This window comes from Artibeus jamaicensis, unplaced genomic scaffold (genome assembly GCF_021234435.1).
Source record: "Artibeus jamaicensis isolate MK-2021 breed Jamaican fruit bat unplaced genomic scaffold, CSHL_Jam_final contig_1621, whole genome shotgun sequence".
Classification (NCBI taxonomy): domain Eukaryota; kingdom Metazoa; phylum Chordata; class Mammalia; order Chiroptera; family Phyllostomidae; genus Artibeus; species Artibeus jamaicensis.
Genome location: NW_026521315.1, coordinates 218,211 through 231,386, shown reverse-complemented (window position 1 = coordinate 231,386; position 13,176 = coordinate 218,211). Strand labels below are relative to the sequence as shown.

General features: G+C 35.0%; 1 protein-coding gene across 1 annotated transcript in view; it reads right to left on the bottom strand.

Annotated features, from left to right (window-relative positions):
* KYNU (kynureninase) overlaps positions 1–13,176 on the bottom strand; it is a 106,345-nt gene that overhangs the window by 42,613 nt on the left and 50,556 nt on the right. Inside the window, exon 8 of the mRNA XM_053669623.1 lies at positions 12,601–12,747. Coding sequence (XP_053525598.1) covers positions 12,601–12,747 — 147 coding nt within the window. The remainder of the gene's footprint in view (positions 1–12,600; positions 12,748–13,176) is intronic.

Below are 13,176 nucleotides of genomic sequence, written 5' to 3'. Positions count from 1 at the left end.
AGGCCAATAGCACTGATGAACATAGAGGCTAAAATCCTCAACAAAATATTGGCAAATCGCATCCAACAATACATTAAAAATATCTGAGAAAATTCCATACTGTTTTCCATAATGGTTGTACCAGTCTGCAATCCCACCAACAGTGAACTAAGGCCCCCTTTTCCCCACAACCTCTCCAACATTTGTTGTTTGTTGCTTTGTCTATTATAGCCATCCTGACTGGTGTAAAGTGGTATCTCATTGTGGTTTTCATTTGCATCTCTCTGATAGCTAACGATATTGAGCATCTCTTCATGTGTCTCTGGATCCTCTGTACGTCCTCCTCAGAGAAGTGTCTGTTCAAGTCCTTTTCCCATTTTTTTAATTGGGTTGGTTGTCTTCTTAGAGTGGAGTTGTGTAAGTTCTTTGCATATTTTGGAGATTAAACCTTTGTCTGAGGTATCATTGGCAACTATGTTTTCCCATACAGTTGGTTGTCTTTTTAATTTAATACTGTTTTCTTTAGCCATGCAGAAGCTTTTTATTTTGATGAGATCCCATTTGTTTATTCTTTCCTTTATATTCCTTGCTCTAGGGGACATATCGCATATTTCACAGACATAGAACAAACACTTCAAAAATTTGTATGGAATCATAAACGAGCCCGAATAGCAGCTGCTCTTTTGAGAAAGAAGAACAAAGTAGGAGGGATCACAATATCTGATACCAAACTGTATTACAAAACCACTGTAATCAAAACCGCCTGGTACTGGCATAAAAACAGGCACAGAGACCAATGGAACAGAACAGAGAGCCCAGAAATCAACCCAACTCTCTACAGTCAATTAATATTTGACAAAGGGGGCAGTAACATAAAATGGAGTAAAGATAGCCTCTTCAACAAATGGTGTTGGGAGAACTGGACAGCTACGTGCAAAAAAATGAAACTTGAGCACCAACTTACACCATACACCAAAATAAATTCAAGGTGGATAAAAGACTTAAATATAAGCCATGAAACCATTAAAGTCCTAGAGGAGAATATTGGCACGAAAATCTCAGATATTCCACGCAGCAACATTTTTACCGATATGTCCCCTAGAGCAAGGAATATAAAGGAAAGAATAAACAAATGGGATCTCATCAAAATAAAAAGCTTCTGCGTGGCTGAAGAGAACAGTATTAAATTAAAAAGACAACCAACTGTATGGGAAAACATAGTTGCCAATGATACCTCAGACAAAGGTTTAATCTCCAAAATATGCAAAGAACTTACACAACTCCACTCTAAGAAGACAACCAACCCAATTAAAAAAATGGGAAAAGGACTTGAACAGATACTTCTCCAAGGAAAACATACAGAATATCCAGAGACACATGAAGAGATGCTCAATATCGTTAGCTATCAGAGAGATGCAAATGAAAACCACAATGAGATACCACTTTACACCAGTCAGGATGGCTATAATAGACAAAGCAACAAACAACAAATGTTGGAGAGGGTGTGGGGAAAAGGGGACCTTAGTTCACTGTTGGTGGGATTGCAGACTGGTACAACCATTATGGAAAACACTATGGAATTTTCTCAGAAAAATAAAAATTGACCTGCCTTTTGATCCAGCAATTCCACTGCTAAGATTATATCCTAAGAATCCTAAAACATCGATATCAAAGAACCTATGCACCACAATGTTCATAGCAGCACAATTTACAATAGCCAAGAATTGGAAGCAACCTAGGTGCCTGTCAGTAAATGAATGGATCAAAAAATTGTGGTACATATACACAATGGAATTCTATGCAGCAGAGAGAAAGAAGGAGCTCCTACCCTTTGCAACAACATGGAATGGAACTGGAAAGCATTATGCTGAGTGAAATAGGCCAGGCATTGAAGGACAAATACCATATGATCTCACCTTTGACAGGAAGCTAAAGAATAAAACAAACAAGCAAACAGAATAAAAACAAAGACACTGAAATAGAGAACAAGTGGGCAGCGACCAGAGGGGAGAGGGAAGGGAACTTAAGGGGAAAAATGGGGAGGGATTTTGAGGAACAAGTATGAAAGACACAGAGATGAGGACTGGGGGGGGAATGGGAGGGAGGGGGGAGACCGGGTGGGGGGGTGGGGTGGGATGGGAGAAATAGATAAAAAAAAATGTACTTGAAAAGTAACTAAATAAAATTTAATATTAAAAATATATATCTTACACCATGACCAAGTGGGATACATCCCAGGGACTCAAGGATGGTTCAATATTCGCAAATCAGTAAATATAATAAATCACATAAATAAAAGCAAAGACAAAAATCACATGATCATATCAATAGATGCGGAAAAAGCTTTTGATAAGGTACAACATCCATTTATGATAAAGACACTCAGCAAAGTGGGAAAGGAGGGAGCATTTCTCAATACAACAAAGGCCATCTATGAGAGGCCTACAGCCAACATCAATGGGCAAAAACTAAAAGCTTTTCCACTAAGATCAGGAACAAGACAAGGTTGTCCACTTTCACCACTTCTATTCAATATAGTGTTGCAAGTTTTAGCCACAGTGATCAGACAAGAAAAGGAAATACAAGGCATGCAAATTGGAAAGGAGGAAACAAAACTGTCATTGTTTGTAGATGACATGATACTGTACATGGAAAATCCTATAGGCTCTACCCAAAAACTGCTTGACCTAATAAATGAATTTGGCAAAACAGCAGCTTACAAAGTCAATATCCAGAAATCAAAGGCATTTTTATATACTAACAATGAATCAGCAGAAGCAGAAATCAAGGAAAAAATCCCATTTAATATAGCAAAAAAAAAAAAAAATCTGGGAATAAACCTAACCAAGGAGGTAAAAGACCTATATTCAGAAAACTATACAACACTGAAGAAAAAAATCAAGGAAAAAACAAACAAATGGAAACATATACTTTGTTCATGGATTGGAAGAATTAACATAATCAAAATGTCCATACTATTCAAAGCAATTTACAGATTAAATACAATACCTATTAAAGTACCAATGGAATATTTCACAGACATAGAACAAACACTTCAAAAATTTATATGGAACCATAAATGACCCTGAATAGCAGTTGCAATTTTGAGAAAGAAGAACAAAGTTGGAGGGATCACAATACCTGATATCAAACTGTATTACAAGGCCACGGAAATTAAAACAGCCTGTTACTGGCATAAAAAACAGGCACATAAACCAATGGAACAGAACAGAGAGCCCAGAAATAAACCCAAGTCTCTACAGTCACTTAATATTTGACAAAGGGGGCAGTAACATAAAATGGAGTAAAAATAGCCTTTTCAACAAATGGTGTTGCGAAAACTAGACAGCTACTGCAAAAAAAAAAAAAAAGAAACTTGAGCACCAACTTACACCATACACCAAAATAAATTCAAGATGGATAAAAGACTTAAATATAATTGGTAAAACCATTAAAGTCCTAGAAGAGAACATCGGCAGGAAAATCTCAGATATCTCATGCAGCAACATTTTTACTGATATGTCCCCTAGAGCAAGGGATATAAAGGAATGAATAAAGAAATAGGATATCATCAAAATAAAAAGCTTCTGCATAGCTAAAGAAAATAGCATTAAAATTAAGATAACCAACTGTATGGGAAAACATATTTACAAATGATACCTCAGACAAAGGTTTAATATCCAAAATATAAAAAGAATTTACACAACTAGACTCTAAGAAGAAAACTAACCCAATTAAAAAGTGGGCAAAGCACTTGAACACACACTTCTCCAAGGAGGACATACAGAGGATCCAGAGACACATGAAAAGATGCTCAATAGCTAGCTATCAGAGAGATGCAAATTAAAACCACAGTGAGACACCACTTTACACCAGTCAGGATGGCTATCATAAATAAAGCAACAAACAACAAATGTTGGAGAGGTTGTGGGGAAAAGGAAACCCTAGTTCACTGTTGGTGGGATTGCAGACTGGTACAACCATTATTGAAAACAGTATGGAATTTTCTCAGAAAACTAAAAATGGACCTGCCTTTTGACCCAGCAATTCCACTGCTGGGATTATATCCCAAGAACCCTAAAACACCAATCCAAAAGAACCTATGTACCCCAATGTTCATAGCAGCACCATTGTTACAATAGCCAAAAGTTGGAAGCAACCTAGGTGCCCATCAGTAAATGAATGAATCAAAAATTATGGTATATATAAACAATGGAATTCTGTGCAGCAGAAAAAAGAAGGAGCTACTACCCTTTGCAACAGCATGGATGGAAATACAAAGCATTATGCTGAGTGAAGTAAGCCAGGTATTGAAAGACAAATGCCTGGTTATCAAATGGTCTTATTAAGACCATATGAGAACACCTTTAACAGGAAGCTAAACAACAAAACAAAGAAGCAAGCAAAATAAAAACAAAGATACTGAAATAGAGAACAGGGGACAGTGACCAGAGGGAAGAGAATTTCAGGGGGAAAAGGGGGAGGATTTACAGGAACTAGTATAAAGGACACATGGACAACAACTAAGGGGGTTGGAAGTGGGAGGGAGCACTAGGTGGGGTGGGCTGGGATGGGATTAAAAGACAGAAAGCTGTACTTGGCTGGAATGGGAGAAATAGACAAAAAACTGTACTTGAAAAATAACTAAATAAAATTAAAAAATTAAAATAAAAATAAAAAAATTAAATTAAATTAAAAAAATAAAATATTAAAAAAAAGAATAACCCAAAACCACTATTATAAGAATTTCACCTAGAAGAGATGGTAGAAACTGACATGTTTTTTATAAATAAAGTTATATTTGACCCCAATTTCTCATGTGCTTGAATATTACCTGTTGATGCTTTTGCAAGTGAATTGAGTAGCTGCAACAGAGACCATATGGCTGGTAAAGTATAAATTATTTACTATCCCACCTTTTGCAGAAAAAAAAGAATTTCTGTTTCTTACCATAAAGCATAATTTCTATTTTACAAACATCAATATATTGAAGAATTAGTTAATTAGAAATCTTGCTCATTATCATGTGGACATAAGTAACATCTCAGAAAAGTTTTTACTGGTTAAAAAATAACTAATTTTTTTCAGGGGTATAGATTTGGGCTTTGTTTCTCTCAAAAAATAAGTAATGTACAGCATAAAAATACAACAGATTTTGCATTTTAACATAAGGTTTAGGAATGATAGAAAAGAAATATGATTAACTTTTATTAAGATTTAGAGGTTATCAAAACCTGGTTTTGCAGACTAATGAGTTTTCATCTTAACTGAAATTTTAGACTAACTCAATTTTTATAGATATGATTTTTCAAATCACCCTTCTTTTAGAAAACTCAAGAAATAGAAAAGACAGCACTTTTATTTTATTATCAGTTTATTATAAAGAATGGCACAATGAGGAACTATGGAACTTCACACTTATTACTAAAAGCCCTGTGGTCACATCTGTGACACCACCTTAAAAAAACACTTGTGGCTCCTATAATATGTTCTACTGTGTGTACAATTCTTTCCTAATCGATGGCATCAAACATAATTGATTAAAAGACCAGAAGATACAAACTTGATTATCACAGAGTGATTTCACCAAAGGTTCACTAGAGGGCAGCATCATAAAAAGAAAGAATGCATAGTTCCCACAAACCTCCCCAGCTAGTTAAAATTTTTATTTTACTTTTAAGAGTAAATTTTACACTTACTTAAATCTACTTAAAAGAGTAAGTAAAAAATATGAATGGGATGAAATGTAAACCCCATACTTGAGTACCTACATCATGCAAATTTTCAAATAAACCAATATTTCTTAACAGATTTTAATAAAATTACCCATAGGGCTCACACTCTGAGATTGATACAGCCACCAAAAACCTTGCTTTATAAACACTCCCCAGAGTATTGCCGTGGTCTTCTAATCATTCTAAGAACTGCCAGCCTGCCTCCCTCCAATACACTCCCTACATCACTCACTTGATTGTGTGATTCCCTGGGCCTCTTCAAAGAACCACCCATTAACTTCAGAGTGTAACTCATTTTATTTGGTATGACCTTTAACTGCATTGAATCTGGCCCTTTCCAGCTTCTCCTCTGGGGTACCCCATACATGTCACCATCTATTTGCATAAATCCTTCTCTGTCTCCAAGGTACTCTATCCTTCTTCACTTGCCTGGGGAACTCAGATTTTGACCACAATGTAACTTCCATGGAAACATTCCTTTGCCAAAGCCTCTCTCTTCTCTCTCATTTCACAGCCCTGTTTGCACAGATATCTTGTAGCAATTTTACCTCTACTTTTACAAAGTATAAACCCAAATCATTGTTGAATAAATAAGGGAACACATAAATAATAAAATCATAAAATTGTCAAATATTCTTTAAACTGGTGTTAAATTTTAAGAGAATATTATTTGAGGTCCTTTCTTTCTGTAGTAATTTGATTGCATAATCTATTCAGAAAGCATCCTTTAAAATGAAATTTTTTGCCTTGGCTGGTGTGGCTCAGTGGATTGAGTATCAGTCTTCGAATCAAAGGGTTGTTGGTTTGATTCCCAGTCAGGGCACATGCCTGGGTTGCAGGCCAGGTTCCCAGTTGGGGGTGTGCAAGAGCCAACCACACATTGCTGTTTCTCTCCCTCCCTTTCTCCTTCCCTTCCCCTCTCTAAAAATGAATAAATTCTTTAAAAAATGTAATAAAAATAAATAAAATAAAATGAAAATAGCAGTTTTTAAATGTTCAAAACCTATCTTAATAATACAAATAATATTATGTGCTTTGTTCTTGCCATCTTTAACAAAATACTAAATATAGTTTTAAACAGTAAAATATTATACACAGCACTTGTGTATGATATTCGCACAGAGCGCGAATGCAGAAGCTACATTAATCCTTTTAGAACAGGTTATTTTAAAGGAGATATTGATGAGACAGGCAAATCTAGAGATGAGAAATACGAGGTGAGGAGCATGGTAATATTCTGATAATAAAATGTAAGGGGAATGTATTTGTTAAGAAGGTATGAGGCAGAGCTAACAGCTACATGCTGAGAAAGCATAAAGGATTTGGGAAATAAGAAAAGGAAAAAGATCTTGAGACCCTGAAGGGCTGAGTAATTTGTAGATGAAAATATCTTAGAATCTAAGGGTGTGCTTCCAAAAACAAATGCCAGCTTTGTTTTTAAACTGGAAGAACAGTGATTGTCTTCTCTGTTTATTATCAACATAAGTACAAACTGAAGGGGAGAATGAAACTGATTGTCTTCTTGAGTCTGTCTGCAGCTCGTAAGGACCTCACACAAAACATAGTTTGTTTATTTCAGATACCGAAGATAGGAAAAATAGATCAAGATAATATTTTAAGCTTAATTTAGTTCATTTAATATTTACTGACTTAATTAAGCACTGTGCATGTTATAAGTGTGCCAACAAACAAAAATGAAATTTGAAAGATTACTCAAAATTTACAAAAATGTATTGTAATTTTTAGAGTAATTAATCATATAAGTCATTCTTCAGAAGTTTCTGAGTCTATTTAAACGGGAACAGAGTTGTGATTTTTATGTAGTATGTGATCCATAAAAGTCTGATCTACTCTTCCTAATGCACACTCACTTATTCTTCCACTGGCCAAACGGGTGTGCATTTAAATACAAACGACAATATGCAAAGCACAAGCATAAATCTGTGAGTTTTGTAGGGTCAACCCTCAACCAGTCATTAAACACTCCATTGACATAATCCTCTTAAATTTGAAAGTTAAGATAGGCATAGAAATAATTGCAAGACAGTGCAATGATACATCGTGTTATAAAAATACAATGGAAAGAGATATTTAGCTTGACAGAGAAGCACAGAAATTTTGTTTGTGGTCACTAATTGAACACTCATGTTTCTACAGGAGTTAGTCAAGTAATATATGAATTTGGTCCATACAAATGCTTTGCTTTACCCCTTATTGTAAGGATACCGCACCATGAACATAACTACTTATGCCAGCTGGCACTGTCCTTCAGTGTGGGGGTCAATAGCGCAGGTGGAAGTTGCGTTGAACTTCAGGTATGCAAAATCATAAAAGGCTAAAGTATTTTAACTTCTTTCCCCCATAAGTGATAGAAGAAGAGTGCTAGCCAGGAACTGAAAGCAACATAGATGTTCCTCAGTAGATGAACGGATAAAGATGTGATATTATTTAGTCATGAAAATGAGTGAAATCTTGCTATTTGCAGCAATACAATGGACCTAGATGTCATTATGCTGAGTGAATTAAATCAGAGAAAGACAAATACCATGTGATCTCCCGTACATGTGCAATCTAAAAATAAATGACTAAACAAAACAGAAATAAAACCTGAGGTACAGAGAATAAGTTGATGGTTGACAAAGGGGAGAGGGTGATGGAGTGAAATGTAAATACATAAATGAATGAAATCTTCCTTCCCCCTCCAAAATATTGTGCAATACAATTCACAGGCATATGGGGAAAGTGTTTTTTGGGGACAGCACTTAAAAACTTGGTGACACACAAAAAATGGAAAGGCACCTGATAAAGATGACAACACAATTTTACATGTTAAATAGTTATGAAACGTCTAATAAATGTGCAGAAGCCTTGAATATTTTTTTTCAGAAAAGACAGACAGATGGCCAACAGTCACATGAAAACACTCTTAATGTCACTAATCATCAGGGAAATGCTAAAGTGAGATACCATTGTCAGAACAGCGATTATCAAAAAGTTTTAAAAAATGTTGGTGAGGATGTAGAGAAATGTGATTCTTCATACACTGCTGGTAGGAATGTAAGTTGTGCAGCAGCTAAAAACAGTAGAGTTCTTCAAAAAATTAAAAATACTGTTACCATATGATCCATCAATTCATCTTGTGGGTATTTATTCAAAATATCTGAAATAGTAATTTGAAGAGCCATACACACCCGTGTTCATTGAAGCATTATTTAAAATAGCCAAGGTATGTAAACAACCTAAGTGTCCATCAGTAGAGTCATGGGCGAACATGGTGTGGTAGATTTACACAATGGAATATAACTGCGGCATAAAAATAATGAAGACTCTCCATTTATGACAACATGGACACACCTGGGTAGTGTGCTAAGTGAAATACATCAGAGAAAGACAAATACTGTATGATTTCACCATTAACAGGAAGCTAAATAACAAACAAACAATCAAGCAAAATAAAAACAAAGACACTGAAATAGAGAACAGGGGGACAGCGACCAGAGGGAAGAGGGGAGGGAATTTCAGGGGGGAAAAAAAGGAAGGATTTACAGGAACTAGCATGAAGGACACATGGACAAAAACTAAGGTGAGTGGAAAGGGGAGGGAGGTGGGGGGCACGGGGGTGGGCTGGGAAGGGAGTAAAAGAAAGAATACTGTAGTTAAAAAATAATTTTAAAAAATAAATTAATTAATTAAAAACAAACAAAAAAACACAAATGGACAAACAAAACAAAATCTAAGCAGATTTATAGAGCCAGGAAACAAAGTAGTGTTTAGCAGAAAGGGGAGTGTTTGCAGGGGGGTAAAATAAGTGAAGGGGTTTAAAAGGTATAAACACTCTGTGTTAAGATAATGTTACAGGTGTGTAATACAAAGGATAGGGGATATAGCAATAATATTGTAATAACTTTGTATATATGTTGATTATACATCAAGAAAAAAACCTACAGTGTAGCTACTATTACAAACTAATCAGATCTGCTTTTGAGAGCAATAGAAACTCTTATTCAAGCTGGTAACAGTACATGACAGATTGATACTTTGGAAAGTTGGCATTATTGATTAAAAATCATCATACACATACCTAAGAATTCCACTTCTTTTTTTAAATTTATTTATTTTTAGAGAGAGCGGAAGGGGAGGAGAAAGAGAGGGAGAGAAACATCAATGTGTGGTTGCCTCTTATGTGTCTCCTACTGGGGACCTGGCCTGCAACCCAAGGCATGTGCCCTGACTGGGAATTGAGCCGGTGACCTTTTGCTTCACAAGCCCATGCTCAATCCACTGAGCTACACCAGCCAGGGCAGAATTCCACTTCTAACTGCATATTTAGCAGAAATGTGTATGAATGCTTACCCAAAGAATACGAATGCTTTCTATAAATGTTCAAAGTAGCATTTATTTTAAAAGCCCTGGAGTGAAAATAAAACCCAAATATCTATTCTGATTGAAATGGATAAAAATAAATTGTGATCTATTTGATACACTGTAATAATACACTGAAATAAAAAAAACACAACTACTGCTACATGCAACATGGATAAACCTTACAAGTGCAATAGTCATCAAGTAAGCCAGGCACAAAAGAAATATATGAATCCATTTATATAGTTCAAAGATGGACAGAGCTAATATATAAAGTTAGAAGTCAGAAGAGTGTGGTACCTTTGGAAAAGAGCTAACAGGCAGTATTTAGAAGGCACAGCTGAGGATTCTGAGTAATATAAATGTTCTAAAAAGTTTCTTGATGTAGGTGTGATGGTTTTAAGGATTCAAAATAACTTATCAAGCTATTTATGATTGTTGTTATTTTTCACATGCATGCATTTCTTAATGAGTATGTTATTTAAAACTCCTATCTTCAATTCCATTTTACATAATTTGAAGCCAAAAGTCAAAATCTATTCTTGTTGATTTTCATTGCTCCATAACAACATGATTTTTGTTGTCATACTGTGTTTCTGAAAGCTTTCATCTTTTTTTATCTCACTGAGCCATTTCTAATGACCTTTTCTAGAATTTCCTATCTCTGTCTTGATTGACACCTTTAATATTGTCTCTGCCTCTCATTCAGGTTTATCTTTATATACCACCTAAGAGAGCTATGTATGTCTACATTTTAAAAAACTTTTCCCCACCTTCAGTGAAAATAGAGGGGAGAAATTTGTATAACAAGATTATAAATGTTTGTTAAAATAAGTTTTAAATATATATATATACATATATATTTAAAATATATATATATTTGCTATGTCACCATTCCACTCCCACAGCACATCGTACCCTTGTGGTTTCATTTAGATGGAACTGCTCACTCTTGTCTTTATTGGACTGAAAGCTCTGAGAGAATTTCAGTTGGCAGGCACTTACTGCATTTTTTTAACTGAAAGAAAGCATGCAAAATACTGAGAGAATGATTTCAGCAACCCAAGTAGTTAAGAGTGAGAATAGCATATAACACCTAAGTAAACAAGTGCATTTTGCTTTCAGCTGGGAAATTAAAAAAAACATACATCTGAGCACTTTCCCTGACTTCATATTTGCTGAGGACAGGGAAGGGGGAAGGTGGCCATTACTTAACAGCAGAATGTGTGCAACTGAACAGATTTTCTATACTCTTACACATCTACACAAAATATATGAACTGGCTCTTGGCATCGCAAAATAACAGTTTTGAAAACAGAGACTCAGAAAAGTCAAATAATTTGACTGAGACTATATAACAGATGGTGTAGCCAAGATTTGAACCTCAGACTGTGTGGTTGACTCCTAAACCCATGATCTTTCTTCTGTATCTCAGTGAAGGTTAATGAGATGTGCATGTATACTGAGGGACTCAGCGACTGCTGATTTCTTGTATAACATTTTAAAACATGATGCTTTACTTGTCTCCCTTTATTTTGGTACTTAACATTTGATATCTAAATTAAGAAGACATCATCTTTATATCTTTTGTAATGCACCACTTTCACAGTTATCCATCAAACCAGCTGGTAGTTGTTGTTGGAAATTCCTAGAGACTGCTGATAGTGGTGCTAAATTTCTCTTCATTAGTTCCATTCATTAGCTTCAATAACTGAATATATTAACTAGACCTCACACGTACATTACTCCCATAACTTATTGATGTTCAGAACAAAATTAGGTTGTCACCTTTTTCAATACATGACTTGATTGCCAAATCAAATAGAACGTATTTAAAGATTTTTAAATCTAAATTTTAAATCTTGAGTATTGGACTGCTCTGATTTCTTTTTTTAGCAAACAAATGTTAAAATAACATTTTTGTAAACACATATATAAAGAGACAAAACTTCAAAATGCTAAACAGTTTAATGTGATTTAGTAATACTTAAGGAATTGTGATAGGCGGAATTATTTTTTAAGATTCTTAAGGGGGGGACGTCTTCGTTAATGTAAACTGTGCAAAACTCAATCTACTGATAAATGTTTATTCTTCATTTATTTTTCTTCAGATACCTAAGATTAATAGATAGTGAATTATATTTATAATGGGTCACAGTAGGACAAACAGTCCTAGCATGTAGTTACTATCCTAAATATTACATTTGCTTCTGTTGACTTAGCAGCTCATTACCATCAATACTACCTGTAGGAAGCTTGCCTGTTCCCCTGATTAGAGGTAAAAGTTGAGGCAGGAGGTGCCAGTAAAAAGGTGAGACCAGAGAAGGGACAAAAAGAGGTTTATAAAGAGATGCCTAAAGCAAAATAGACTATAGGTTTTTTAAATGCAAAGCGTTCTCTTTTTTTTTTAACTCTTTAAACACTTTTACACAGACAGAAAGGTGCTTTACTCGAAGTGCAGTTAGCATACTTCTCAGCAGAGTGATGTCTGGGTGTGATGGGAAGGAGCCAATGAGCCACATACCTTTGCTTGCCCTGCCTTTGTGATGGCAGGCATATCAAAGAACTGTCCAGTACGGAAATGCAGGCCGCTGAACAGGATCACTGCGACAGAGTCTCCTTCCTTCTCAATTACCTCAAGGATATCTTCTGTTCTCAAGGTCTCTTCCCCCTAAAGTTGAGTAAAGCCTAGGTTACATCATATCCACAGTAATAAGTTTCTCACTTCATGTTTCCCCAGCTAAAATTCTTCATGAACTCCTTTTCACCATAAGTAAAATCAAAGGTAGGTTTTTTTCAGGTTATTGATTTTCCAAAATTTGGCAAGAAAGAAGCATTTGAGCGTGTTTTGTCTTATTATTAAGTAATGATAATAGAAGAGTAAAAAACGTTTTATAAAGTGTATATTATGTTTAACCATCAATTGTTTCTTTCCTATTCCTATTTAATACAACACAGGAAGTAAAAGTTCATGAAATATTCAATAGTGAGATAATTTTTTAGAAATTAGTATTTCAATGTAATATATTATTTTCAGCTCAAATAAAAACACATGCATATTTTATAAATAAAGCATATGTGCCTTTCATCTGAATAGCCT